This window comes from Miniopterus natalensis, chromosome 15, assembly GCF_054644295.1.
Source record: "Miniopterus natalensis isolate mMinNat1 chromosome 15, mMinNat1.hap1, whole genome shotgun sequence".
NCBI lineage: Eukaryota > Metazoa > Chordata > Mammalia > Chiroptera > Miniopteridae > Miniopterus > Miniopterus natalensis.
The window spans coordinates 29,790,749-29,818,530 of NC_142095.1; the positions used below are offsets into that span (position 1 = coordinate 29,790,749).

The 27,782-nt window shown below is 51.3% G+C and overlaps 2 protein-coding genes across 3 annotated transcripts in view; one reads left to right on the forward strand and one right to left on the reverse strand.

Annotated features, from left to right (window-relative positions):
- SLC6A6 (solute carrier family 6 member 6) overlaps positions 1–4,737 on the forward strand; it is an 81,938-nt gene extending 77,201 nt beyond the window's left edge. For both annotated transcript variants that reach the window (XM_016209878.2, XM_016209879.2), the window contains one exon: positions 705–4,737. In XM_016209878.2, the coding sequence (XP_016065364.1) occupies positions 705–845 (141 nt within the window). In that variant the 3' untranslated portion in view covers positions 846–4,737. The remainder of the gene's footprint in view (positions 1–704) is intronic.
- Positions 4,738–8,942: 4,205 nt separating this feature from the next.
- GRIP2 (glutamate receptor interacting protein 2) overlaps positions 8,943–27,782 on the reverse strand; it is a 37,435-nt gene continuing 18,595 nt past the window's right edge. The window contains exons 10-24 of the mRNA XM_016209960.2: positions 27,481–27,606; positions 27,007–27,156; positions 24,366–24,552; positions 23,748–23,893; positions 23,036–23,116; positions 21,739–21,805; positions 21,488–21,633; positions 20,615–20,759; positions 18,563–18,702; positions 17,751–17,930; positions 16,563–16,740; positions 14,852–14,957; positions 11,599–11,742; positions 10,392–10,538; positions 8,943–9,449 (exon numbers count right to left, since the gene is read on the reverse strand). Coding sequence (XP_016065446.2) covers positions 9,291–9,449; positions 10,392–10,538; positions 11,599–11,742; positions 14,852–14,957; positions 16,563–16,740; positions 17,751–17,930; positions 18,563–18,702; positions 20,615–20,759; positions 21,488–21,633; positions 21,739–21,805; positions 23,036–23,116; positions 23,748–23,893; positions 24,366–24,552; positions 27,007–27,156; positions 27,481–27,606 — 2,102 coding nt within the window. The 3' untranslated portion in view covers positions 8,943–9,290. The remainder of the gene's footprint in view (positions 9,450–10,391; positions 10,539–11,598; positions 11,743–14,851; positions 14,958–16,562; positions 16,741–17,750; positions 17,931–18,562; positions 18,703–20,614; positions 20,760–21,487; positions 21,634–21,738; positions 21,806–23,035; positions 23,117–23,747; positions 23,894–24,365; positions 24,553–27,006; positions 27,157–27,480; positions 27,607–27,782) is intronic.

The window sequence follows — 27,782 nt, forward strand, 5'->3', positions numbered from 1 at the left end:
GAGCGGTGAAAGGGGAGCAGGATGCCCTTCTTGCTGGCATCCCACCCCTCACCCTTTACCTGTGGCCTCCAGCCAATCCTCCAGGGACCAGTCAGGCAACCCAGATGAGGGAAGCCACTGGGGCGGGCCCAGGAGTGAACAGGAGAAGGTGATGGAAATCCGCAGCCGGCAGCAATGCGCTCAGCTCATGCACCAAGAGGGGACATGGGAACTGCAGTTGCCAGATCTTACAGTTTTTAAAGAGAAGATGGAAATCTGGATTTTTGAAATGAAATATTGTAGATTTTAATAAGCAACTTTGAAACATTATAATATACCTAACTTGAATGCCTAGATAGAGAACTTCTTATTCGCAACTGCTTTCTACTTAAGTTTCTGAGCGGACACTTGACAGAGGTGGGCTGGGAGGCAGGCGCCCTGAGTTTGTGTCCCAGTTCTGCCGTTGGTTTTCTTGGGGTCCTTGGGGAGGGCTCTTTCCCTCACTGGTTCCATGCGTGGCCAGCCAGCTGGGAGGGTGAAGGGGCCTCAGGGGCACCTTAGGTCCGCTTCTTTATTTGCCAGTGGATGAGATGGGAGGTCCAGAGAGGATAGTAGTTAGTCAAAGGCCAAACAGCGCACTGGCAGGACGCAGAGGGGGTAGGAGTCTGGTGAAAGGGAACCAGACTGCCTGACTTCCTCCCGCTCCTGTCTTCTTCTTTCTCCAGAGACTCAAGTACCTGCTGACCCCGAGGGAACCCAACCGCTGGGCCATGGATCGAGAGGGGGCCACACCCTATAGCTCCCACTCGAGCATGAATGGCGCTCTCATGAAACCCACCCACATCATAGTGGAGACCATGATGTGAGCTCTCTCGGGCTGACGGGGCTGCTTTCCTGCTGTTTACTAACATTAGATTCTCATAGGACCAGGTTTACAGAGCTTTATATTTGCACTAGGATTTTTTTTTTTTAATTGTCACAGAAAATATTACTGTGTGCGTGTGTGTGTGCGTGTGTGTGGTGTTGTGCGTATGTGTATTTTGTTTTGATTTGGGGATATTTTGTACAAAAAAAAAACCCCATGGGCAGAAGTCCGGGGCAAGGCAGAGCTTTCATACTGAATTAGATGTATTTTATGGGAACTGGTAAATTTTCTTTGTATTTTCTTTTTTACATATAATTATATATACACTTAGAGATTGTCATACACTTTTACCACTTGAATTGATCTTGCCAGCAATAGATCTCGTTTTCAAAAGCAATTCTTTGGTGCTTGTGTAGCTGGCAGAAAGTTCTGCCCCAAAAAAACGCAGGGTGGAATTTTCCTGGGACAGCCAACCCATTTTAAAGGTGTAGTACCTCCCAGACCTGGTTCAAGTAGAAGCAGACAGCAGGGAGAGGGCCCCACCCACTGGCCAGACCCACGGGGGCTGGAGAAAGGAGAGCTGTCTCATTACACTTGCAGCCAAGAAGAGAGATGCCAAAGTAATGAACCAGCCACCCGAATTTAAAGGCACTGACTTAAAGCTGACAGGTGAGGCCCTATAGCAAAAAACAAAATCCCACCTTTTATTTTGAGATCAGTGTATTTGGTGAGGGATGAGGGGTGAGTGAGTGGACCAAAGGATGTGGGCCCCAGGGTTCGGTGGCCTGGTGTTGGGGAGGGGTGCTTTTTCCCCCTCATCTCTCTACCCTCGTCTCCCAGAGGCTGGGAGAAACTCTTGACAAGCTCTTGTGGAAGATCCCAGCCCAGGCCATGCTGGCTCCTCACAGGAAGAACCAAGAGCGTCTTTGGAGGTTCACTGAATATCTGAATCTATGAAGTGCTCTCAAAACTCTTCCTCCCAGTTCAGTCACAAGTGCGACGCAGGGTAGAGCCCGGCAATAATAAAACTCTTCATTTCATCCCTGCAGTAGCTGGTGTCGGATATGCACTATGTGGACCGAGAGGAGGCAGTGAGGGAGCGTTTTCTAGGAAGCTGGGGTTGTTCAGGGGGCTGGCACCCCAGAACTGGCTCTACCGAGAATGGCGTCTTCTCTGAACCAGAGGGAAGATACTCTACCTTTAACACAGCTCCACCCTGGCCCCCATTTGGACCTAAACTGTGCCATTTAAAGTCACTTCCAAGTTCAGAGTCTAAACGTCACAAGTGGCAGTGACTGCCTAGCAGGGGGGTGGGGGGTAGGGAGTGAAGTCCAGCTCAGGTTTTCAGAGCAGGGCCTCTCTGAATCCTGAAAACCTCCCCTCCCCAAATCCAAGAGAGGGAGGAGCCTTGGTGTCCCCCTCCCAAGGGGCAGAGGCCATTCTGAACCTCTTGTCTTGGTAAACTTTCACATTTCACTGTTTCCAAAGCATACACTCTGCCAAACAACACCTATTCCAGACCGTTCACAGTTCCAGTGTGTTCCTGTTTTTCTATGTATTTATGGTTGCCACTGTGTCTGATTTGATTTTATTGTGTTTCCCCCCCCCCCGAATTTTACTGAGTAGCGATGTGACCTGTTTCCTTCTGTCTTATGGAACTTTAGTAAACTAACCACTGTCAGTGATTAGGGACAGGTGACGTGTGGAGCGAGGGGGGCTTGGCAAGCTGTGGCTACCTGGGCATCTGTGGTCATTTCAGGCCACATTTATCTCCCCTCTGGGGCTCAGACCTCCAGTGAAAGGCCACAAGGTGGCGGGCAAATCGCAACATTCTAAAAATGGCCCGAGGAAGGCCTCTTCTTAAAAGATTCCCAGACCAAATTCTAGACCAAAGACACATGCAGACCAAGTCCCCAGGTCCCACCTGGTTGGAAGGTCAGCCACTTTCCCCAAGCCCATTCCTCGACAGTCTCCCCCCAGCACCTGTCTCCAATCTCTACCCTCGTGTCTAATCCCCTAGCTCTGGTGTATCCGCAGAACTTGGCTCTATGAGTACAATGTGGAATGATGCGTGACTTTTCTATATCTCCACATAAAGGAAACTGTCATTGGCGCTCATGACTCTGGTCCGCTTGTCTCTGGAGAGGGGGCAATCTGCTTATTCTCTGCCCGGGATGGGTCAGAAATTCGGATGCCCGCACATAGTCCAGCCAACCAGACCTGGAAGGGATGCGAGGGAGGTGTTTAAAGAATTTTTTTTTAGGATGCAGAAATGGGTAGGGGTCCCAGGAGAAAGGGAGATGCTTCATCAAACTGGGCCTGGGCCATGTTAGTTCCTGCAGGGGAGCCCCACGGTCAGTGATGGAGAGGCTTCCAGGCCCCCCAGTTGACACCCTTGTAAAATGGGGAAATGGAGGCCTGGGGTGGGGGAGGAACTTTGACACAACAAGTGGGAATGGAACCAGACTGTCTGCAGTCAGTTCCAGCTGCAGGTCCTCTGAGGCGTGTGTGACGAGTGTTGAGTACAGCTCCCCAGTGTTCTCCCTGAAGACCAAAGAGGAACCTTTAGGAAAAGGGACGAGATGAGCAGCATCCTCCATCCCCTCACTATCCTTGGGCCAACTGGTCCCCAAGCTGTGACTCAGGCCTCGAGAAGGAGAGGCAGCCCCTGTTCACCTGGGCCCTGCACCCGGCAGCCCTCCCTGAGCTAGGTGTTGAGATCCTGATTGCATATGAAGAAACTGAGGCTCAGAGAAGCCAGCTGGTGTGCCGGAGGCAGAACTCTGAGGCAGAATTCAGCCCGAGGCCACATAGGACATTCCCAGTCAGCAGGAAGTGGCCCTGGATTCTGATTTCCAGGTGGTACACAGCTCCCTCTCTGTACCTCTGGTCCCCTGATCTCACCCCAGGTCCCCTGCACAGCCCCAGAGACAGTGAGGAAGCCAGCCCCCCTCAGCCGGTAGCACAGGGCAATCTTGTGCCACCAGGTCCCACCGCACAGTGGCCAGTGGCCCAGCCGACCTCGCAACACTGTCCTTCTGGATGGGGAAGCTCTGGGAAGCCAGTGCTAAAGGCAGAGGTGCCTCCCTGCCCCCATACCTCAGACACAGGCCAGGAAGGGGCCCAAGAGAAAGCCCCTCTAGGTGGCTAGAGGGCCTCACCAGCCCTCAGACCCAAGGTCAGGTGACTCCAAACTGGTCTTTCCATGTGGATGCTGTAAATACCACTGTGCAAAAATGCAACAAGCACAAAGCCGCAAAACAAAAACCCAGATAGCAAAATTGGAGAGGAATGTGGGCCCCTCCCTCTCGGAATGCATCTTGTTTTAATAGGAAGCCGTTTCATTGTTCTCTTGTGGGTGTCACTACAGACGTGTTCTGACAAAATCCCGAAGGATGAAGCATCTTGTGATACATTTGGCTTCAAACTGAAACATTAGCTCCATTTTTTTTTTTTTTACCCAATTAATTTTCAAATCCTTACCAACTGTGACTCTGTATTTAGCACAAGAGAAAGCTGGGAACGTGGGTCTTGCCTCCTTCCAGAAATATGTCTGGCTCATCAGGACTTTTTTTTTTTTTAAACTTCAAAATATTTTTAAGATATTTTAAACTTTTGTAAAAAAAAAAAATTCAACCAACAAGACACTGTTCTGAGGAGGAACATTTGTATTTGAATAAGATCCTTGGTGTGTAATTCAGTCTTGCAATATACAAGCTTTTGTGTATAAATGTTTTATGATATGAATCCCTGTATTCGCAGGGTTTTTCCTTTCCTCTTTTGCTTTTTAGATACATATGTATATCAATATTTTAAATCCATCTTTGCTTTTTTTTAGAGGAGTTTGTAATCACCTTATAACATGAAAATAAACATTTCCTTTTTAAATCCAACACGTGTGGGTTCTCTTTCGATGAGGTTGTTTTTTCTTATATTTGGCAAGTGCTTTACAGTTCCTAAGGCGCTTTCAGTCCCACCCCAGGATGCTCCTCAGAGGTTCAGGGTTGGAGACACTGAGGCAGAGGCTTGCTCACAGGCACACAGCAAGTCTGTGCAAAAGTCCTTCTCACTCAGGTCCGCTGACTCCTGGGCCAGCTCTGGCTAGGTCTACCGGTCCTGCTGAGTGAAGCTCACCTGCTACACGCTTAGCCCATGCAGTTGGGAGATCTCTCACAGTCTCCAGAGCCTCACTTTCCCCATCTGGAATAAACCACAGTCCCCTTTAAGGGTTTAGGAATGATTAGAGGTGATGCTCATAATGCATCAGGCCCTGACCTGCCCTGGCTTCATTTCCTTCTTTCCTGGCACAGGGTTATCCTGCTGTAACCCAGGAAGGGGGTGCAGGGAGGGGGGCACTAACTGAGGTTGGTGCCCTCCCTGCCCCCTCAGCCTCCCACCAGGTGCAGTCACTAAAGTCTGATCCCATGCCGTCCCACGGGGGCTCTGATTGCCAAGTCCAAGAGTGGGGCCAGAGGGCTGCTGAAAGATGGGTAAGTGGCAAATCCTGGAGGTATGCACTTAGGGACCTTACAGGGAGGACACTCAGGACCCCAAAAGGCCAGTGGTTGGCACAGATGTCCTCAGCTTTAGGGTCATAAGCCCAACACTGTTCTAGATGGGGAAACAGGACAGGAGAGGGTCAGTGTTTGGGGCAGCCTTCCAGCCCACTGGTCCCATCACCTTTTGTGAGTGGGCAAGGTCAGGAGAGCTTGCTGAGTCCTTTCCCCAACTTCCCAGACTAAAGGAATCTTTCTCAGTATTTCATTATTTATAGACAATGCTAGAATAAAATTTCTCTCTCCCCTCTTTTTCTGGCTATCTGCCTTTCTGTTGGCCTCTGTCCACTTCCCTCCCTCCCTGCCTCCCTGAGTGTTTTGGCCATATGACTTGTATTCAAATCCTGACTATTCCTTCTTACCCATGTGACCTTGGACAAGCTACTTAACCTTTCTGTGCCTCATTTCCTCATCTATAATGTTGAGATGGAAATGGAGCCACCTCTGAAAGCTGTTGGGAGGATCCAGGGAATTCTTGCAAAGCTCTCAGAACAGTGCCTGGTACTCAGCCAGACTGTAGGACCGATGCTGCCTCCCAGAAGACCAGCAGAGCCCTGTGCAACACTACTACAGCCTCCAATTTTCTTAGCCCAGCCACATAAATGTAATCGGTGTGATCCAGCCCCTGCTTATACCCCTCCTGAGGGGGAGCTCACTGCATCTGGCATAGCTAATGGGAAGCTCTTCCTCTGTCCACACAGAGCTCTGGCTCCCCAGTGGGACCCAGACCTGCCCCCTGGGCTCATCCTACCCATGACACCACCCCCCAGGCTGCCCTCCTGACCCCTTCTCCCCCCAGGCAACAGACCCTCCAATCACCTGCCTCAGTGGCTTCCCCCACCACAGAGAATAAAATCCATAGTCCCTACCCAAGCCTTCATGATTGGGCTCGTGACCTTCAGTCTGGTCTCTAACCCTACTCCCTTCTGTGCCTCCTTTCTCTTCCTTGAAACATCAAGCTCATTCCCAACTCAGGGCCTTTGCACCTGCTATGCCCTCTGTCTGGGACATGCTTCCTTCATATCTCTACAGGGCTGACTCATGTCCTTCAGGTCTTGGCACAAAAGTCACCTCTTCTGAGAAGCCCTTCCTGATTCCCTGAGCTAACGGTCCCCACCACAGTCATCTCCATTACTGTTTTGTTTTCTTCGTTGCTCTTTATTCCTCCTGAAAAAAATCCTTTGTGATTTTTTCACTTGTCAACTGTCTTTCACTAGAATATAAGTTCCATTCAGACAGGGTGTCATCACTCTCCTTTTGTTTCTCCCCAGGGGCTAGAGTGATGCCGAGAACACAAAGGCTTTTTGAATGGATAATAATGAATGAATCAAAAGCAGGTGAGACATCCCAAGAGCCAAACAGAGGCGGACTCTTGCCAGCCTATGATTTAAAAGAAAAAAAAAAGTAGACACCCTACTCTAAGTGCATTTAAATAATTTTATTTAAAAAAATGCAAATCATCCCAACAGCACCCCACCCCCAACTCCCAAGTCATTGCAGCCCCTGGTGGGACAGATTTACATGAGGCGCAGACAGACCCCAAACGGCCTTTGCAGTGCAGCCCCTTGGCTTGTAGTGCTTCCGGAGAGCCCTAAGAAACCCCATGTAGAAAAATACTTTACAAGGAATATGCTCTCATCTCAGCCAGAGAAAAATACAGCTTTTAGGGGTGGAAGGGGCAAGTTGCAAGGGCTGTACCCAAAATGCATAGGCAGGCAGGATGCTCACTGGGGACGGGTGTCAGGAAACATCAAGTCGGGGATGAAAAATCCCCATGAGAAGCCAGAAGAAATATTGCATATGAGAAGGCCGGCCACAGCGAGGAGGTCCACCCGCCAGGCCCCCAGGCCCCCAGGCCAACAGGCCTCGTTGCATACGTGGAGGGGGGAGGGGGATGGCAGAGGCCCCAGCCCCAGGAGGGAGGGGAGCGTTGGTCAGGGTTAGGATGTGCCTTCCCTCGCCTGCAGTCCAGCGCAGCTTTCCCAAGCCAAGAGCCCGTGGGAGTGTGTTCTGTCCAGCTCTGTCGAATGCAAGAGGCCCAGAGAGACTGGGCCACTTTCCTAAGGTCACACAGTTGAGGCTGCAAGAAGCCATGTCTCTGCTGTATCCCCCACTCCAAGGTGGGGGTTCTTGGCTTTAACAGGTGGGCAGTGCCCTTTCGCTCGGAGGTGGATGTTCACACAGGAATCCAAGACAGTAGAGGCACCGAGCAGTCCAGCCAGAGCATGAAGAGCTCTCCAGGGAGGGTGCAGAGGAGCAGGGTACAGGAGGGGGAGGGGGAGGGGGAGGGGGAGGGGGAGGGGGAGGGGGAGGGGGAGGGGAGAGAAGGGGAGGCAGGCCCTTAGGAAGAGTGTGGCAGAGTGCTGAGGGGACCACAGGGGACAGGGAGGCCTGTAACTGCCCAGAGACTGTTTGCCCCTTGATTGTCCAGAGGAGGCGGCAGACTCATAGGGGGTGTAGCAGCAACTGAAAGGGGGGCGGAGAACAGGCCTCTTGACTTCCCATCTGGTCTCTTGAATGGAAGAACATGTTTTGGGCCTCCAGGGAACAGAGGTGGAGGAGGGTGCAGGTGGGAGTGGGTGCCCCATTTTCCTGAAACCCCCATTAAGAGCTGGGTAGGGGCAAAGCAAAGCCCCAAACCTCACTGCATCCTGCCTGCCCATCTCCGTACCAGGGGCCACACCCAGACCACCAGGTGGAGGCCCCATGCCCTTCTCAAAATCAAAAGGGTGTCTGGTCTGTGGAAAATGAGGAAAACGATTTTAAGAGATGCTGGTGCTTCCAGATTTCAAGTGGGAAGAAACTTCCTTGAATGACCACTTTGGACACTTTCACCACTGGATGTGAGAGAGAATGGCCGTTTCCCCAGCCTATCATTCTCCTGTCTATCTCTCCCCCTCTGCACTTCTCCCTCCTTCTCTTCCAGTGAGTTGGACATGGGGGAGTAGCTGCATCAGTTTATATTCCTATTTCCATGGCTTCCCTTAGCCACTGAATGACAGGTGAATGGAACCCCAATTTTGTCCCCAAATGACTGACTCCCTCCACATGGAGAAGCCTGGGCTCAGAGGGGTGTATGCAGATGGATCAGCGGCTACTTGTCCTGCAAAAGCAGCAGGAGGGGCTGAGAGCCCAAAGCCAGACACTGAGCTGCCCAGTGGGTCCAGAACCGCAGTCTCAAACCTCAGAAGCTTCAGACCAGCGACGCCAAACTGAAACAATCACCCACTTTCATATCAAAGAGTTGGTGTTTCCTGGATTCCAGACACCCCAGCTTAGAACCTTCCAAGTGGGGACGCTTGGAATCAGAGAATCTCGGAACCAGAAAGCCCCAAACACCAGAATTCTGGAGAAGGCTCCTACCCAATGCTCCCCATGTCGGGAAACTCACCCTCTGAGTACGTGTGACTGCATTACTGGGATGCCTCACACCTCATTCAAAACCCCCCCTGGGGTATCCAGCTCCTGCTTGCTCACCTCCTGTGACAGGGAGTTCACTCCTCTGTGGCAGCTCATTCCAGCTCCATAGCTCTGCTGGGAGAAAGTGCTCCCTACACTGAGCTAGGCTTTCCCCGCACCAGACACCCTCTGAGGAAGCCCTGTAGGGACCTGGGGCCATGTCCAGATCCCTCTTCTCCCAGCTGAGCAGCCTATCTCTGTTGGTCTTGGCACCTCTGGGCATCTTGGAGATCCAATGTGGAGAAAGACCAGATGCCACTCCAACTGGGGCAGGGACCTCAGTGCCCAGCACCCCAGTTCCACAGAATCGGAGAACAGAGCCTGCCAGATAGACAGATGAACGCGTGGGTGGCCACTTTCCCAGCCCAGTTACAGGTCTGGGAGCCAGGATCTGCCCTAGTGGCCCCTTGGGTGTCTGGACCACACTGACTTCAGAGCATCTGGGGGCTGCTGGGGCCTGGTGCTCGAGGGGTCCGGCTGCTCTGTGCCAGTGGGTTGCGGCTGACGACCAGCTCCAGCACATCGCCCGCCTCAGCCAGGAGTGGCACCGCCAGGCAGCAGTCGAAGTCCCGCGTGCGAACGTGGTTGACCTGCACCGTGCACAGGCAAAGGGACAGACTGGCATTAGCCCAGCCTGGGCTGAAGGGTAAATCTAGAACACTCACACAGGGGAAGTCGTTCTTCGCTTAACTCTCTCAATCCCTCTGGTGAGTTTAATCAAAGAGAAAAGTCCTAGGGAGGTGCCAATACACCCTTCACACCCCTCTGACACCTGCTTCTCCCTTTTTATCATGAAAGAGCACACACACACTTAGCCTCCTGCCTAGAATTTTGTGACCATGCCTCATTTCTATTTCATTTATATTTTACATTGGCCTTCTATTTCAAGCAAACAGTGCTGGGTTTTCATTCCTGAGTAGAAAATTTTCCTTTCAAAATAAATTTAACTTGAAAAAAACTTCATCAATTTAGAGAAAACACGTATTCAGCAAATTTAGCACAAATATGGCAGAAATCACACCGAGGGAATAAAAGTAGCTGGGGCATGGGAAAGGCAGCCCAGGTGGCTGAGCCAGGATGCCCATAACCGTCCATCTGCTCGCCTACATTTCCCAGCCTCCCTTGCAGTTGGTGAGGTCACACCACTAATTCTGGCCAATAGGCCATGAAGGGGAGTGACTGGTAAAGGCAGAAAAAAACCCATATCCGATTTTCCTGTCTGGTTTTCTCTGCTGTGAAGTCTGAGGTAATGACCGACCATGGGGTGGAGCCTCCATCAGCCCAGGCGGAGCTGGGCGCACAGTGTAAGCAATGCGTAATTGTTCATGTGTGTTAAGCCACTGAAATTCAGGGTCGCTTGTTACTGCAACATAACTGACTAACCTGACTAATGTAACTGGTGTTGTCATTCGCTTTTCCCCTGATGAAGAAGCTGGGGCTCAGAGAGGGGAGGTTAACCTGCCCAAGGCCACTCAGCCAGCCCAGGACTAGGAAAGACCACTCCATCTGAGGTGCCCCTGCTGCAGCATTACCTGGAGGACCCTGTCGAAGGGCTGGAGGCCCCCACGCTGGGCAGGCCCATCAGGGCGCACAGTGTGGACATAGACACCCTTCTCCAGGAGGCCATCAGAGACGCTGAAACCAAAGTCATTCCTCATGGGGTCCTTGTGCAGGGTCACCTGGAGCAGAAGGAGGAAGAGGTCCCTGAAGTACTGAGCTTTGTCCCCAGCTTCCCACAGTAGCCGGAATCCCTTGGTCTGTCGTTCAGTGTCTCTGGGACGCAGCCCCTTGTCCAGCTGTACTCCCCACCCTTTATTGCCTGTGCCCATGCAGCCCCCTTCCCCTTCCGCACCTCAGCCAGTCCCCGGTCACAGCGCTCAATCACAGCAGGGCCCTGAGGAAGGGAGCTCCTTTCAGTTCTTTTCAGTCCCCTCCCTCCACCCAGGAGAAGGTCTTGGGGGGGGGGGTGCCCATGTGTTTTCACCTCCCCTAACACTTGCTCATCTCCCAGTTTACCAAAGAGCCCGCTTCAGGCTCAGAGGTTTTTGAGGGCTATTGGGTGAGAGGTTTTTTTCTCCTCTGTGTTTTTTTCTTAACCCTCACCCAAGGATATTTTTTCTATTGCTTTTCAGAGAGAGTGGAAGGGAGAGAGAGAAACATCGATGTGAGAGAGACACATCAATTGGTTGCCTCCTGCACACACCCTGAACAGGGCCGATGATTGAGCCTGCAACCAAGGTACGTGCCCTTGGCCAGAATCGAACCCAGAACCCTCCAGTCCACAGGCTGACACTCTAACCACTGAGCCAAACTGGCTGGGCTGTGTTTTTTTCCTATATAGTAACTTATAGATGGCAAAAATGCTGGCTTTTTATTTAAGGTAGTATTACTATATACACATATAATATATAGAAGCCTATGTATATATATACACACATATAATATATAGAAGCATATGTGTGTGTGTGTGTGTATACACACTAACTTAATTTGGGAAAAGTGAGTCTACTTAAATAAAAATATAAGTAATAGCCCAGTGTGCATTACGAGGGGGTGTGTGTGTGTGTGTGTGTGTGTGTGTGTGTGTGTGATGGGAGTTTTGAGAAACCAGTACAAAATCCCCATTTCATGGTGGAGAAGTGAAGCCTGGAGAGAGGCGGGCCCATCTGGGGCCCATGGAGAGTCTTCATGGCACCAGGGCACAGGCCCCGGCCTCCTGCACCCACCCCCAGCACCCACCTTGTGCATCTCCAGGGCTGTCGGCAGCAGCAGCTGCCGCATCTCTTCGGGGGAGGCGCGTACCTCCCGGCCCCTCCGCCAGGGCCGGTGGCCAGGCCTGCCCTGGAGAGCCACGCTCTGCACGGTGCCGGTCATGATGGATGCCTGTGAGGACAAACCCTTCACTCAGACACTCACTGTTCTCAGTCGGCATCTTTGGACACTTACTGTGTGCCAGCCTTCAAGGTCACCATGGTGAGGGGCATAGATGCAGAGCTGCCCTCCTGGGACGCCCAGAACTGACCAGTCACACTAGCAATCAGAATAATCTTCACTGGCACTGAATTAGCTCTAACTCTGTGCTGGGTTCAGTTCTAAGCACTTTATACATAGAACTCATTTTATCCTGCACGATATTTGAGACCAACAAATACCATTATTTTTCTCCACTTTACAGATGAGGAAACTGAGGCTTAGAGAGATTAAGATTTGAACTCAGAGACTGGCTCCAAAGTTGAATGTCCTAACCACTCTATACCTTGTTAATTGCAAAAACAAATATGATAAAGTTACACATGGCAGCAAAAGTCACAGAGGCCTGGTACATGGAAGGCGAGGGCCTAGGACAACAAAACCGGTGCAGTGTGAAGCTTCCTGAGCAAGAAAGGGGGTGGGGAGGAAGAGAGGCCCCAGCCAGCAGAGGGAACAGCATGTGCAAAGCCTCTGCCATGGGAATCTGGAAGAAGGCTGGAGGGGGTGCATGGAATGGGGCTGGTAGGAGGGCTTGATCCTGTGTGCCCCAGGGACTACAGTGCGAAACATTAACTTTACTCCAAGAGCAATGGGGACACTCTGAAGGATTTATGCAACGAGTGGGGGACAGGATCAGATTTGTGGATTTAGCAGCATCTTGTAGCTGCTGAGTGGAGACTGTACTACGGAGGTGGGCATGGAAACCAGGAGGGAGACCTGTTAGGGACCATGTAGTTGTTCAAGCAAAAGATGACTGCGGTCTGGACAAGGATGGCGACAGTGGGGAAGGACAAAAGGAGCAGAGATAAGACATGTGTCAGAGATGAATGGAAGGCGCGTGCTCATGGAAAGTAGAGCAGAGTCATAAATGCTGTGCCCTAAACTGAGAGCAGCAAGTGTGTGGCCCTGAGGGAAATTTATTCACATTCAGATTAGGAAATCCATAGATGGGAGTAAGGGCAGGGCTTTGGGAGTTGGTGGGGTGGGAGTCCTCTCCGACACTGGGGCTCGGAGTTTGGGTCTTTTAGTGGTCCCCGAAGGGAAGGCAGATTATGACAACTATTGTCTTAGGGCCAAAGGGTTGGGTTGGGGTGGGGTGGGAAGGAAGAGAGGAGAATGGGAAAGGACATGGAACAAAGAGGCAGAGGCACCTTTCTCCACTCTTACAACTGGTTCTCACCCGCCTGGAGAGCCAGGGTCCAAAAGGAAAGACCAGAGACTCAGAATCTTGGGGTGATAGAATCGGTAAAAAATAAAATCAGGGTATATCATAGGTTCTTGGACGCCTAGAATTGTAGAATTCTAGGACTTCCAATTAAGATGCAGACTGAGCCTTGGCCAGCGTGGCTCAGTCGGTTGACTGTCGTCTCGTGCACTGAAAGATCGAGGGTTTGATTCCCGGTCAGGGCACATGCTTAGGTTGCGACTCAATCCCTGTCAGGGTTCATGCGGGAGGCAGCCGATCGATGTTTCTCTCTCACATTGATGCTTCTCTCTCCCTCTCCCTTCCTCTTTCTCTAAAATCAATAAAAACATATTTTTAAAAAGATGGAGACTGAACTAATACAGAAAGCTTTCATCTACTTCCAAATCTTGTAGTAAATTTTAAATTTTTAAATAAACACTTTCAAAATAAGAAAGAAAAATTTAGATAGAGACAGACATGAGCAGGAGTAGAACCATTTGGCCTATGGGACCAGATATACATGTTAGGAGCTGGGGTGCCCATTCAGGGAAAAGCAGAGAGCTGGTAGAGTGCCATCCCATTAAGTGGGGACTAGAAATGCCTGCCTGCGTGCACAGGGGCGCAGAAAGGAACCACCAGGAGCTGGAGAAACCATTTGTGAGAAACCAGGAGCTTCAGGTGACCACTATATAAGCATGAGGCCAGAATCTGCCTCCCATAAATAGTGTAATAGAAACACCGAGCTGAGGAATTAATGTGAAAAACTGGTCTGGAACCAATGAAGTTCAAAAGCCCCAGCAAAGACCTATGAGGCTCCACCCTAGCGATGCTTCAACGACACAGAGCACACGCGGGATGCCTCCAGGAGTAACCGCTGCCGAAAGTAAGCACAATGTGAAATACAAAGTCCACCTACTCACAACACAACCAACGAATTTGCACCCAAGGAACTAGGAAAAGACATCTAAAGGAACTTTAAAATAAGTCTGCTTAAAATGTGCAGAAAAATAAGAAAATGAAACATTAAGAAAAAAGACTGTGAAAAGATGAAAAATAATGAGAAATTAAAGAAATAAAAAATGTAGAAGTTGAAATACAATATTTAGGAAATGGGTTAAACAGTAGACTAAATAAAGCCAAGGAGAATATTAGCAAATTGGAAGACAGATTAAGGAAAGCAACTAGAACACAGCACAGAGTAAATGTGAAAGCACAGCAGAAATGTAAACGAGATTGCTCTCAGAGTGGGAAGGGATTCAGAAGTGACCCCATCAGATCTCCCCTAGGTTCCTCTGGGCAGCCTGTTCCATCACGGGTAATGCTGACCTCACACAAAGCCGCATTTCAGCTCCTCTGGCTCCTCACCTCCTGTGTTATAAATGTCAACATCCACACGCTTCCACAGGGCATGCCCACAGCCACGTCCACATATACACCACATGCACACACAAACACCAAAACTGCCCCTTTGCATCCAACTGTGTATACTCTGACACACGTGGTCTAAAAAGACACTCAGCATTTGTGCATGCATGAGCCTGCTCACAAGTATGCACACATACATGGTCCCAATGCACACGCGATGATGCCAGACATGCTCACATGTGCACACACCCTGATGTGCCAACCATGATGCTCTCAGTCACACCTATCCACATGTCCATGCACAGTCTGCACGCGTGAAGACACCTTTACACAGAGGGTGCTGGGTGAGTGCATGCATACACGTTACACGTGAACACAATCCCAGCGACATGCTTGCCTCCCACGGGCACACACACCATTGTGCCCAGATGCAGGTGCCCCCACACAGGCCTGCAGGGCAGGTGGCCCTACCTCCAGTTCCCTCAGCAGCTCTGACTGACCACACGACTCCAGGTCTTCGAGGGCTTCCCCAAACACACGCCAGAAGCCCTCCTTGTGGGCAGGGCCGGGGGCCGGGCTGTAACGTAGGAACCAGAGAGTGTCAACTCCTGGCGGGCGGGTGGGCAGGCAGGCAGGCTGGGGCCTGAGGAGTCTTCTAAATGGCCATCAGCGTTGGGCTCGAGGGGCCAGAGGGTGGGCAGGCGGGCGGGCAGGCGGGCATCCTCAGTGGCAGTGCCGGGGCCCCGGGGCAGTGGTAGGTGACACGGAATGGGGGGAAGACGCAGTTCCAAGACTGCCAGTCTTAGAACAGGGTCAGATGAGACGGGGTGGAGAGCAGTGACACAGGACGCCTGGGAAGAGAGACAGACGAAGGACAGACAGACAGACAAAGAGAAGATCCATGGTGTAGCCCCAGAGGACGGCTTCTGGCCCCACCCAGACACATGGCACCAGAAGACAGTGACAAGGACACAGATGGATGGAGATGATAGAGTATTTGTGCTGGGGGAGGGGTTGAGGCCACCCCATAACTTCCATCACAGGTTGCATGAGTTCATCATCAGCTCTAAAACTGAGTCTTGTTAGAAAGGTAACAAGTCAGGTTTTCACACTGCAGAGCTCACAAAGCCATCTGCCATGTACGAAATCCTGACTGTTTATAAAGTGTGCAATGGTTTGCAAAGCGCTTTCTCTCCTCCAAAGGTATGCAGGCTTCCCTCTAGGGAGCCTCAGGGACAATGATGCGAAATAGTTCTCCCTTCCTGTTTTAAAGATGAGAAGGCTGAGGCTGAAGGACATTCTCTCCGTTTAAGTCAATTGTACAAACAATTGGGCTATCGAGTAGAATAAGGTGTGGCCCCTGTTCTCAGGGAACTGAGGATTCAATCACAAAGTGTGTATGAGCACCTACTGGGTGCCAGGCACTGGGCAAGGGGTGCCACGTAGAAGAGACATAGAAGACTCAGGTAATTAACCAGGTAGACGCAAGGTGACTAGTGCCACTAGGAGGCCCACCCGAGCAGCTGTGAGTACCAGCAGAGGGAGCAATGGCATGGGCCTGAGAAAGCCAAGCATTCCAGAGGCAGGGAAATGTGAGCTGGGTTTTGAAGATGAGTAGATGTTGGCCAGGAGAGGAGAGGGAAAGGTGTTTTGGGCAGAAGGAACTGCCTGACCAAAAGCACAGACATGGGGAGGGGTGGCCAGGGCTAGATGAGGAACGGCATTCCTCCACAAGCCAGCTCTCTGCAGGGGCCTCCTCCTTCAGGGAGACCTTCGAAGCCAACATTACAAAAACCACCATATCCATGACCCAAGGCTGGTGCCCATGACCCAAAGGGTCCTTTCAGGAGGCCATCAAGCAATCTGGGCTAAGTCGGGAAGGTCTGGGTTTGAATTCTGAGTCTGCTGCTGCTCTTCTGAGAACAGGAGACTAACAGACTTGGGAAGGCTGCTTCCCCCCACCCCAACTTTGCGCCTGCTGAGTCCTCCCCCCAGCTTTTCCACCATCGCGGCCTGCCTCAGTGTGCTTGACGTTTCCTCTCCTCTCCCAGGAGGTGCTCCTTGGGGGCCAGACAAGACTCTTGCATTGCCTCCACCACTGTGGCACAGGGACCACTACCCACACCCATCCTAGCCCAGAGACCATGGCTGTCTCCTTCCTCATGGCATTCCCACCACAGACCTAGTTGGTGGCTCCCAATCCTCCTCCTCTTCCTCCTCCTCGGGGAAGCTCTTGTTAGCAGAAGCTGGGGTATAGCTTGTTCTCCGGGGCTTGGTGGGTGGGGGGCTGCTTCTCAGACGGCTGGGCTGCCACTCCTGGGGGTTCACACCCCGGGTTGTCGTCTGTGAAGTGTAGGAACCTGGCAGGTGGAGACAAGGGATGTCTGCATCTTCTCTGTGCCCTTAGCTTGCCCTCCTTCCTGATCTATTTCTAGTAGTGCTGGGTGACCCTAAATAGGTCTTTGCCCTCTCTGGGTCAGCATGACTACCCAGAGTGCCCTGAGGGCTCCTGCCACCCAGGTCCCTACCTCAGAAACCCCCAGATATCTTGATCATCTGGCAGAAGAGTTAATGCCTGGGGCTCCAGGACCCTGTCCCAGCTCGACTGGCTTCTGCTTGGCTGATCCCCTGCCTGAGAGGGAGGGTCAATATTTTAACCACCCTTCTCTCCCTGCCCTTGAGAGCTCTGAAGGCCCTGCCTGGTGTTGGGCTGAGAGATGCTGACCAAGTGCTTGAGATGGGAAAGCTGAGACCCAGAGAGTGAGGGCCAGGGCTGGGAGCCACCCAAGGCCACCTAGAGGCCTCACTCCACTCGTTCCTTGAGCTGGGCCTTGGGGAGTCCCTGTGGCTCAGGGTCACAGAAGCCAGAAGGCCAGCCACAGGACTCAAATGCCCCCTGCCCCTCCAGAGGCCACCCGTGGGTCTTGACATGCATGGACAAGGGAATTTGTGTCCTAGGAGGGCATCCTGGAGGTTTCCACCCCAGGCTGGATCTTGTAGGATGGGGTGGGAAGGGGATTTCTGCCTTCCCATCTTCAGCTGGATGCAATGAGCATTGCTTGAGCACCTGCTGTGTGCTGGGCACCAGGCTAGCATGAGAGAGACGGCAGAAGATGAGCTCGGTCCCTTAACCTCTTCTCAGGGTGCTGTGGATGCTAATTAAAAGGCATGTGAAGGTCTGTGGCCTGAGGTCTGAAGGTCTGAGGAGTGAGGAACCCCGAGAAAGGCTAATGGGGCCCAATCAGATCTGCCTTCAGGGAAAGTGTCCCTAGTGGATGGAGTTAGAGAGGAGCAGGAGGACTAGCAGAGGGAAAAGCCCTGCAAAGGCCAGAGACAGCATGTTGCTTGTCCAAGGGTCCCAAGGTGTTACCTGAGCCCCCAAAGCCACTCTCTGTAGCCGAGCTGTCCCAGGACTCTACAGCGCTGTCCACACTGGGCACAGGGGGCGGGAACCGGGCTGTCAGCTGTCCTCCTTTGAGCGCCTCTGGCGGGTCCTCATCTGCATCGCTGGGCTCGCTGAAGCTGCCTGATTTGTGGGGTGGGAGCGGGCCTAGGAGGAAAAGGGGGGATCACTGCCACTGGCCTCTGATCTTGGAGATACAGAAATGTTCAGTAAGTCTGTTTCCCCACTTCAGTCTGGTTTGGGAATTCATAGGCACTGAGCCCCCTAAGCCTGCTGCTGAGCAGTCTGATGAGGGAGGTGCCACACTGATAGACAAACCCATTTCACAGATGGGAATGCTGAGGCTCAGGGAAGCTGAACAACATGCCCAAGGGTCACATGGTGAGCAACACTGGCGCCCAGATTAGAAGGAATACCCCAAAGCTCAGGCTCCTTCCACTCTACATGGTGGCCTCCCTGCCAAGACATGGGGGACAAATTCAGGGGAAGCTGAGGAAAGCACAGGTTATGACCACAAGGTGCAACAAGCAGCCTTAAGAGGCAGAAGGTGATGAAGAACAGGGTTCAGACCCAGACTCTGCCCACACCAGCTGTATGACTTTGGGCCCCTCACTTCCCGATCTGAGTCTTGTTTCCTCAGTTGTCTCAGGTACCCTTCCACCTCCACAGGGGCTAGCAAGGGTTCTGTGAGATGGGGCACACAAAGCCTGGCACAGAGGCACAGAGAGACCTTCTTCCCAAATGGGTTCAATGGCCCCAAGGTGTAAGGTGAGACTCACGGTCTAGCTGCTTCTTGATCTTCAGTGTGACGGTCTCACCGGCCACCTGCAGGAGGTGGATAGCCTCACTCAGCGGCCGGCCCTTGAGGCTAACGCTGTTGATGGCCAAGATACGGTCCCCAACATGGATAGCGCCAGTCCTGGAGAGGAGGCACAGAGCAGAGAATGGGAGTTAGACACTCAGGGTTTCAGAGTGGTGGGGTCTGTCCTCAGGAAACCAGGAACCCCAAGGCACTAGCCTGGTTGATCTCAGTTAAACCCAGCTGCCTAAAAAGAGCAAGTGTGATCTTGAATTGCATTAATAGAAGTATAAAATCTAGAATCCGGGAGGGGATTATCCTGCTTAACTGTAAAGTTAGGATCTGGAACCAGTGTCAAGCATGAGTTTTGAGCCTGGTTTGAATCACACAAACTAGCTGCCAAATTTTAGCCACATGATCTTGGGGTAGTTTCTTAACTTCCCTCAGTTCCTTCATCTGTAAAGTAGGGATGATAATACTTATTTTATTGAATTATTATTGAAGGATGGATGAGTGGAATGGGTTCATCTTTCCATCCAGCAAAAATACACAGGTAGCTGTTGCTTTTCCCTGGGCCTCAGCTTCCCCATCTAGAGAGTGAGCATAATCCCGGGGCCCAGTGGTTTTCTACCCAGATACTAGTAGAATGAACTGAGGAACTTTTTAAAAATGCAGATGCCTGGCCCCACCCCTGAACAATTAAATCTATGGGACTGGGGCTGATTCTGAGGAGCAGCCAGGATTGAGGGGGTGGGGAAAAGTTGCAGCATCTGCTGAGAATGCACTTGACCCAGCTGTGGGAGAAAGAGGCAGAGGATTGGGGCTGGGAGTCTTGAATCCCAAATGTTGCTCCCCATGTGGGAGCTCATATAGGGTCCAATCCCTAGTGCCCTTATCTCTAGCTTTGCTCAAGAAGCTCCCCTGGGGCCAGAGGGAGTGAGTGAGTCAGGGTCCAGCAGCTTCAGGGAGGAAGATCAGAGCTGTGCCACTAGCCTCAGGTGGCTACTGGGCCCCTGAAGTGTGCTGGCCTGAGTTGAGACATGCTGAAAATGTAAAACACACACCAGATTCTGAAGACGTGGTATGAAAAAAGGAATATACAATATTTTGTTAACAATTTTTATGTTGATTACATGTTGGAATATTTAAGATTCATTTTCTTTGTTTCTTTTTACCTTTCTAATGTGGCTACTAGAAAGTTTATAAATAAATTGGTAGCTCACATTATATTGCAGTTGGATGGCCAAACTAGATCAGCTCGATGAAGGAAGGGGGAATTGTGTGTTGTGTTCCTGGGCACCCAGAACGGGCTGCACACAGTAGGTACCCAGCAAATACGGGAGTGAAGACATTTGAAGTCAGAATGGTCCTCACTGGCCCCTGCAGTCTTCTGGATTTCCAGCAGGGGGAGCTCAAGGAGCGGGAACACCCACAGGGAGCTGTCCTGAGGGGCTTCCGCCCCAGAATCCCTCCCACCCTACCACCCTGTGGCCCTTCCTATACTGTGTGGTCCTCTGGGGCCCATCCTGCCCCTCCAGCCTCGCCCTTCATAGCCAGCTCCTCTCAGTGCTGGGAGCTCACTGCACAGCTGAGGGAGAATGCTCCCTCTCACCCACACTGGGGTGGCCTCCCTGTGAGTCCGGTGGGGCCCTTTGCATCTACAGGCCCCAGATATACCTACCCCCCCAACCAACTGGAGAATCTGGGACACCCTCTCCTTCTCACAGCTCCCCCAGCTGCCACTTTCCAGGGAAGAGGACAGCAGGGGGCAGGCCCCCAATGTGCAGGGAAAAGCCCCAGGCTGTGCCAGGATCCAGGTGCTGGGACCCAGGTACCAGACACAGCCCCTGTATTATGAAGGCACAAGGGTGCTCCAAAAAGGCTCACAGTGCTGATTTCCCAGGAAGGGTGGACTCTCCAGGCAGGGAAGGAGCAGAGGGATTAGCACACATTTATCCAGCACTGATCTGGACCTGGAAGGTCTGCAGGGCACTGGCCCATCTGTGTGTGTCCTTATGGAGCCCAGGCTCACCTCTCAGCCAGACCACGCTTGGTGAGGCCTGAGATGACAATGGGGTCAAAAGGCTCCTCTGTGCCCGAGATGGTGATGCCCAGGGGGCCTCCGTAGCGTTTCAGCTCCACTGTGTAGCTGATGGCACCCGTGGTCTCCTGCTCATCTGCAAGGGTGACACCCATCAGGGGCAGGGTCTGGCATAGTAAGGTCCAAGAGCTGGCACCCCAGCCCCACGAAACCTTGGTGCACTCTTTCATACTCATCCAGTCACTCATCCATTAATTCACACAGTCAACCATGCCGGGACTTCAGATGGCTCAACCTGGGGACCCTGAGGCCATCTGCTGCCTCCAGAATGTTTTCTTCCACCCAAACACCGTTTAGAAAAAGAAAGAAAAGAACTGTGCAACAAAATTTTTAAATGTAGATTTGACACACCACACAAAACAACAATAATGATGGTGACAATACGAATCATAGTAAGAAACAAGATTTACAACTTTTCTTAAAAAAAATTTTGCCTACAAGTGACCCTCTTTCCCAGGATAGGAGCTGGTGACTGCCCCTCTGAATAAGGGATTTGCCCTTCAGTGGCCACAGTCCTCTCCCCTCTCTATTGCCTCCCAACCTGTGCCATTTTTCTTACCTTCTGTCTGTTCACTCACTAAGGGTCCTGGAGGGCCACAGGCCCCAGGCCTCAAGCCCCAGGGACAGTGAAAAGTCTGTGGTGCTGCACCTCCCCGCATCTGTCCGTTCAAGGAGTCTCCACCAGCCAGCCCTTAGGTGGCACTCACCACCATCCCTCCTCAATGACAGGGAACCCTGGATTGCAAGCTGGGAACCTGCTGGTCCAGGAGACCTCAAGAGGTGGCGGGCAGGGCGGGGCCATACCAGAGTTGTCTTCATCTTTCCGGATCTTCAGCTTCACCAGGTCCTCACACTGCCGCAGGATCTGCACAGCGTCCTCCATGGCACAGTTGTCCAGGCGGATGTTGTCAATAGCCAGCAGCTTGTCGCCTGGCTCGAGGGTGCCAGTCCTGCATGAGCAGGGGTGAGGTGCAGGATGGAGCCTGGCACATGCCAGTGCCCTACCCACCCCCACTGCCTACTCACCCGGCCCCGGGGCCCAGGGGCACCCCTACCTGTGTGCCACACTGCCTTTCTTGATGTCAGAGATGGTCAGGGGCTCCCCTCGCTTCCTGCTGGCCGCTGGAGGGAGAGAGGCCATGACTCTGACCTTTGATGGTTTCAGCCTCGGGCAGGGGAGACCCAGGATTGGGGCATGGACTTGGAGCCACAAGCTCTGCTCCCACTGCTGCCTAGTTGGGTGGCTGTGAGCAAATCAGCTCACCTCTCTGTGCCTCAGTTTCCCCTCTGCAAAATGGGGATGATGCCACAGACCTCTTAGGGGTGCCTTGAGATTAAATTAGATAACCAAGGCTCCTGGCACATGTAGGTGCTCAATCCACATCAGCCATTTTTCTCTCTTGCCCATCCCCCAGCACCTGGCACCTGGCAACAACGTGTGTGCTACCCTGGCCAGGGTGGACATCTACCAGGAGGTCACCCCAGCAGGGCAGTGGGGGGTGGTGATGTGGCCAAGTGGGTGAGGTCTCCACTCTCCTCACCCCAACTTCTTTCCCTTCAGGATCCCCAGGACAGAGCTGGGCTAAGCCAGGCTCCTGACTCCCAGGCCCTAGTCAGCCTCATTTTCTCTACTCATCAATTCATCCTATAATCATTCGTTCATTATTCATTCATTCATTCAATAAAAATTTACTGAGTCCCTACTATGTGCCAGGAAGGAAAATAGTAGTGAAGAAAATAAAGATCCCTGCCCTCCTGGAGCTACCAATCTAGTGGAGGTCACAGAAAATCAACAAAATTTAAAAGTAGTTTGTCAGATGATAAAGCATGCTGTGGAGAAAAACAAAGGACAGGGATGGTGCAGAGAGCAGTGAAATTTCAAATCAGGTGGTGGGGGAGGCCTTGCCAAGGTGACAGGTGAACAAAGACCTGAAGGGGGTGGGGAAGAGGGCAGAGGGAACTGCCAGTGCGAAGGCCCTGGGCTGGAAGGAATATAGCCTGTTCGGGGAACAGCCTGGAGGACAGCAGTGGCTGGAGGAGTGTGACCAAGGGAGATGGCAGGAGGCAGTGTCAGAGGTCATGGAGACCAGGTCACAAAGGACTTCACACCACGGGGAGACCCAAAGAGCCTGGACTCCCATTGTGCAGAACAGGAAACTAAGGCTTTGAGAAGCTCCAGTCTTGCTTGAAGACAGAGCTGGGCAGTGCAGGGAATGGGGACCCCAAGTCTCCCACTGGGAGCCTTTCCCCTGGGCCAATAAGTGTATTCTTTCTCCTAGCAGGTGGGCTCACTCTGCTCCCAGGGTAGGCAGGGACAGTAAGGAGGGGACAGTAAGCGGGGAGGGGACTCACAGCTGATGGTGATGCCCAGCTCCACACCGCGCCTCTTAGGCAGCTTCACATGGAAGGTGCCGCTACTCGGGATGACAGACTCTGGGTACAAACAGACGTGGACCCATGTGAGACCCAGCCCCACATCCATTTTAGTCCAGCTGGGAGGGACCCCAAAAAGTCACTGTCCTAACCCCATCCTGCTTCTTATACCTGACAGATGAGAAAACCGAGGCATGGTGAACTGACAGGTTGGTCCAAGATAACCAATCCACCCCATCAGAGCGGCATCTCAGACTGGAACCCAGACCTCACGACTGCCAGCCAGGGGTTCCCCACAGCCAAATCCAACCCAATTTGGATCCAGTGACGATTTCCTGAGCACCTATTATGTGCCAGGCCTTAGTTGGGTGTTTTCACGTGATTTCTCTCATCTAACACAAGCAACATCCCCCATAATGAAAGGATTCTAGTTACTAGTTTATAATTGAGGAAACTGTGTCCTGTCCAAGGTCATAGATTGTCGCAATTATAGGACCAGAACTCTAACCCGAGTTTCGGTGCAAAATCCCTCATCAACCTGACACTGGTGTGTGGAATACCTTCCTCCGGCCAATGCCTCCCTTCCCACGGTTAGTGCTCCACATGCACCTTTGCACCAGGCAAGAGCAGGCCAGAGAGAAGGGAGTGCAGGGTTCCAAAGCGTCAGGAGGAAGCAGGGGCTCTCACTCACCTGCCACATCAAACTCGATCTCCAGCACGACCTTGTGGGACAGCGCAGCATCCCGCAGCAGCTGGTTGGCTTCCTCCATTGTCCCATCCTCGGTGGCAATGCCGTTGATGGACAGGACACGGTCCCCCACCTGCAGCAGCCCACACCTGAACCCCAGGCGGCCCAGCAGAGAAAAGAAGCTCCATCACTGGCACAACTCCATCGGGAAACAGGAACACCAGGCAGGGTGTGACTCAGGCCTGCCCTGTGCCAGCTAGAGATCCTCAGGCAATTTACCATGCGACTCTGGCTAAGGGCGTCACTTTGCTCAACCTCAGTTTCTCTGTCTGTCCAAATGATGCCGTGCCTTACAAGACGTATATATAGAGGACTCTGACCTCAGACAGACAGGGGTTCAAATCCTGGGTTACTCATGAGCTGTGTAACCCTGGGCAAGTGAATCAGCTCCTCTGTGCCTTGGTTTTCTCATCTATAAATGGGGCTGGTGATGGAGTTGATGTGATGTTTAAGTGAGATAACTTGTGAAGCCAGGCTTGGTGCGTGACTCGGTTTCCCTGGTTGTCCGTGAGCTCCCACAGAGGAGTGGCAGGCCCAGTGGGGAGGGGGCAGTATGCTCACCTCTCTGCCGGGCTGTCAGGCTCGATGAAACGCACAAGGGGCGGGGAAGACAGGGTCTCGGTGGCGAAGATGCCGCCCTGGAGCTGGAGGCCGAAGCCGCTGAGGGGGTCACCGCAAAGCACAACCTCCGTGGTCTCCGTGTGCACGATCTGCCCACCCGGCCCCACTGTGCTGGAGGCCAGCGACACTGTGGGGCAGGTGGGCACAGCACTCAGTGGGGCCGGCCCAGCCAGGCCTTCCTGCGGGAGCCAACCCAGCCTGGGCCCAAGGACCTGGAGTCAGAGGGGCAAGGGACTGGGAGTTCTGCCTCGCCCTGGAGCCAGCCAAGTCACGGCCCCTTCAGTTTCCCATCTGTGCAATGGAGTCTCGACTCCCACTGGTAGGGCTGTGGCAAGGATTAAGGAAGACAGCTTCTGGGATTGCCATGTTGGAAAACAGTGGTTCTGAGGGTCAGTGATATTGTTACGTCATATGCTATGTTAGGTTAGCTAGGTTTTAATGCTATTATATGCTATAACTGCAGTATGTATGTTAGTTTTGGTAACAGCTTTTTGAGATACAATTCACCTACCATAGTATTCACCGATTTAAAGCATACAATTCAATGCTTTTTAGTATATTCACCAAGTTGTACAACCATTACCACAATCAAGTTTAGAACAGTTTCATCACTTCAGAAGGAAACCCTGCTCCTTTTAGCTGTAGCCCCCAACCCTCCCATCTCTCCCAGCCCTAAGCGACCTCTAATATCATCTACTATGTGATCTTTTGCATCTGGCCCCTTTTCACCTAGCATAATGTTTTCAAGTTCATCCATACTGTAGCATATATCAAAACTGTACTCTTTTTTAAGGCCGAATATCCCATTGTATGAATATACCACGTCTGTTTATTCATTCATCTGTTAATGGACATCTGGGTTGTTTCCACCTTTGGCTAAAATAAATAATTCAGCTATGAATATTCATGTCTAAGTTTTTGGGTGGACATGACATATGTCTTCATTTCTCTTGGGCAGATGCTTAGATATAGAATTGCTGGGTCATATGATAACTTTATATATAACTATTTGATATATTATTTAATATATATTGTTTTATATTTCATATATAAAATACATCTGTATTATTAATATGGATATTGGAAAGTGATTAAGAAGTACAAACTGGCAGTTACAAAATAGTCACAGGGATGTAAATACAGCATATGGAATAGATGCTGTACTATGGTGTCAGAGGGGTACTAGACTTATTAGAGGGTTCATTTTGTAAGTTATATAAGTGTCTAACCACCATCTTGTACACCTAAAATGAATATAATATTGAATGTCAACTGTAAAATTTTTTTAAAATTTTAAATATGGATACTGGATGTAATTTATTTAAAAACATTTATTTTTTTATTTCATTATATTACTAATACTATACAATTATGTCTGTATACACTATTTTGTTATAATTCATATTTCACATTACAATATGTGTAATATATTATGTTGTTGGGTATACTGTGTTATTATATTTATATTTATTATTTTTTATTGTTACATCCCTAATGATAAGAATGGTGCCTGGTACATACACAGGTGTTCAAAAATGTCATTTAACTAATTAATTAATTGCTATTATCAATAATAACAATGATAACTTTATTAGTTACCCATTCTAGGAAGAGGAGAGGTAAGGGGTCCCAAAAGCCTCCAGCTTCCACATGCTCCTGCCTATAAATAGCACTTCTGAATCTTTTCACCTACACATCCCTAGCTTTGTTGGTTGACAAAGGTGGTTGGTGTTTTATTTCTCAGTTGACTTTAAAATCTGTTTCCCTTTTCACCTTGGCTGCCAGAAAGCTCATAACCATATTTAGCTCCTTTTATGTGCCAGGTGATTTGTATTCCTTTTTTCCCTCCCCTGGTTCAATTCCAAATGGTCCAGTTTGACCTTCCATCCTTCCTGGAGGCCTCTGCAACTCACATGGCAGGAGGTTGGGTACATTTTCTACATCAACCAAGGAAAGATTCTTCCCAGGAAAGATTTTAAAATTCTGAGCATTCTTACGACTTTTGCATTTTCACTCACTACTATTTTTCTTTACATTTACTCACTCTTTAAAATATTTAAATACCTTAATAAATAAAGAGAAAAGTCTGTAATCAAAAGGTAAGTAGAAATATATATAGTAAACATAAAAATTATGACATTCTGTATGGCTAATCTCAGGCCTATGTGTCTTTGTCTTAGGGGAAATGTTTTAAACGCCAGAGAGGTAAGAACACAGTTACAGCACACTCTGGAATGGATCAGAAAAGAAAGAATGAAAGAAAAATGAAATGCAGTTGCTGAACTCTGAGACCTTTGTGCAAGTCTGAAAAGGCATCCTATCCTCAAGACACTTTGCCACCGCCTGCTAGGAATTTTCCATAATAAAAATACAAGACTAAAATGTACAAAGTAACTGGCACCCCTCAGATGTGTCCTTGCGCAGTGCCAGCCATCAGTGGCAGCCTGGTGTACCATTAATGCTATTTAATGACACCCCCACATACAGGCCTGGGGTTTGGCCCCAAATACCCCACCCTTTGGCAAGTCTCTGTCTCAGGCACACAGGCAGCCCAGAGAGGGTGGGAGAGACCGTGGCTTACATGAACTCTTGTGCTCTCTTCTCCGCTGCCTCCTCCGCCCCATTGTGGTCCGGGGGCTCATGGGCTGGGATCCACGGGGAAGGGTGCTGGGGTTGGTGCAGGGAAAGGTGTGGTTCACGATCGGCGAGGAGAATGGAGTCGAGGATAAGGCTGGGGAGATGAGAGCACAGCCCCGTGAACCTCAGCAGGGCCCTCCACCTTACTGCACAGGGGGTGCCAGGAAGACACCCAACTACAGGGAGACCCAGGGACGCCTTCCCCCACTCCCCTCCACCACTTGCTGTGTGACCTCTGGGTCTCTGGGCCTCAAAGACCGCAGGGTTTTCACAGACCTGGTGAAACCCAGCTGCCAGGACCGGGACCCATCTCATCACTAATGTGCTAGGTGACACTGGGAAGGCCCCCTAATTTCTCTGACTCTACGTTTCCTCCCCTATGAAACATGCACAAGCCACAGTGGGGTGGGCACGTTACATCGGCTCTGGTCTTGGCTGGCAGGTGTGGCCCAGGCGGGTGTCCTATAGTGGCCAGGGCGGGGACTGTGGCAGGAGGGCACACAGGGGTCCCAGCGATATGGTTGCTCACTTCTCTGCACCTTCACTGTGGCCAACGGAGGAAGAGGAGAGAGGGGTGCAGGTGTCAGCCCTCAAGTCTGAACCCGTCACCCCCTCCACCCCCAAGGCTGCACTCCCATCTAAACACCTGCTTCCCAGGGGGCCCCAGAGATCCTGCCTCCTCATCTGCCCCACCTGATCATCCAAACTAGCTGCCATGTA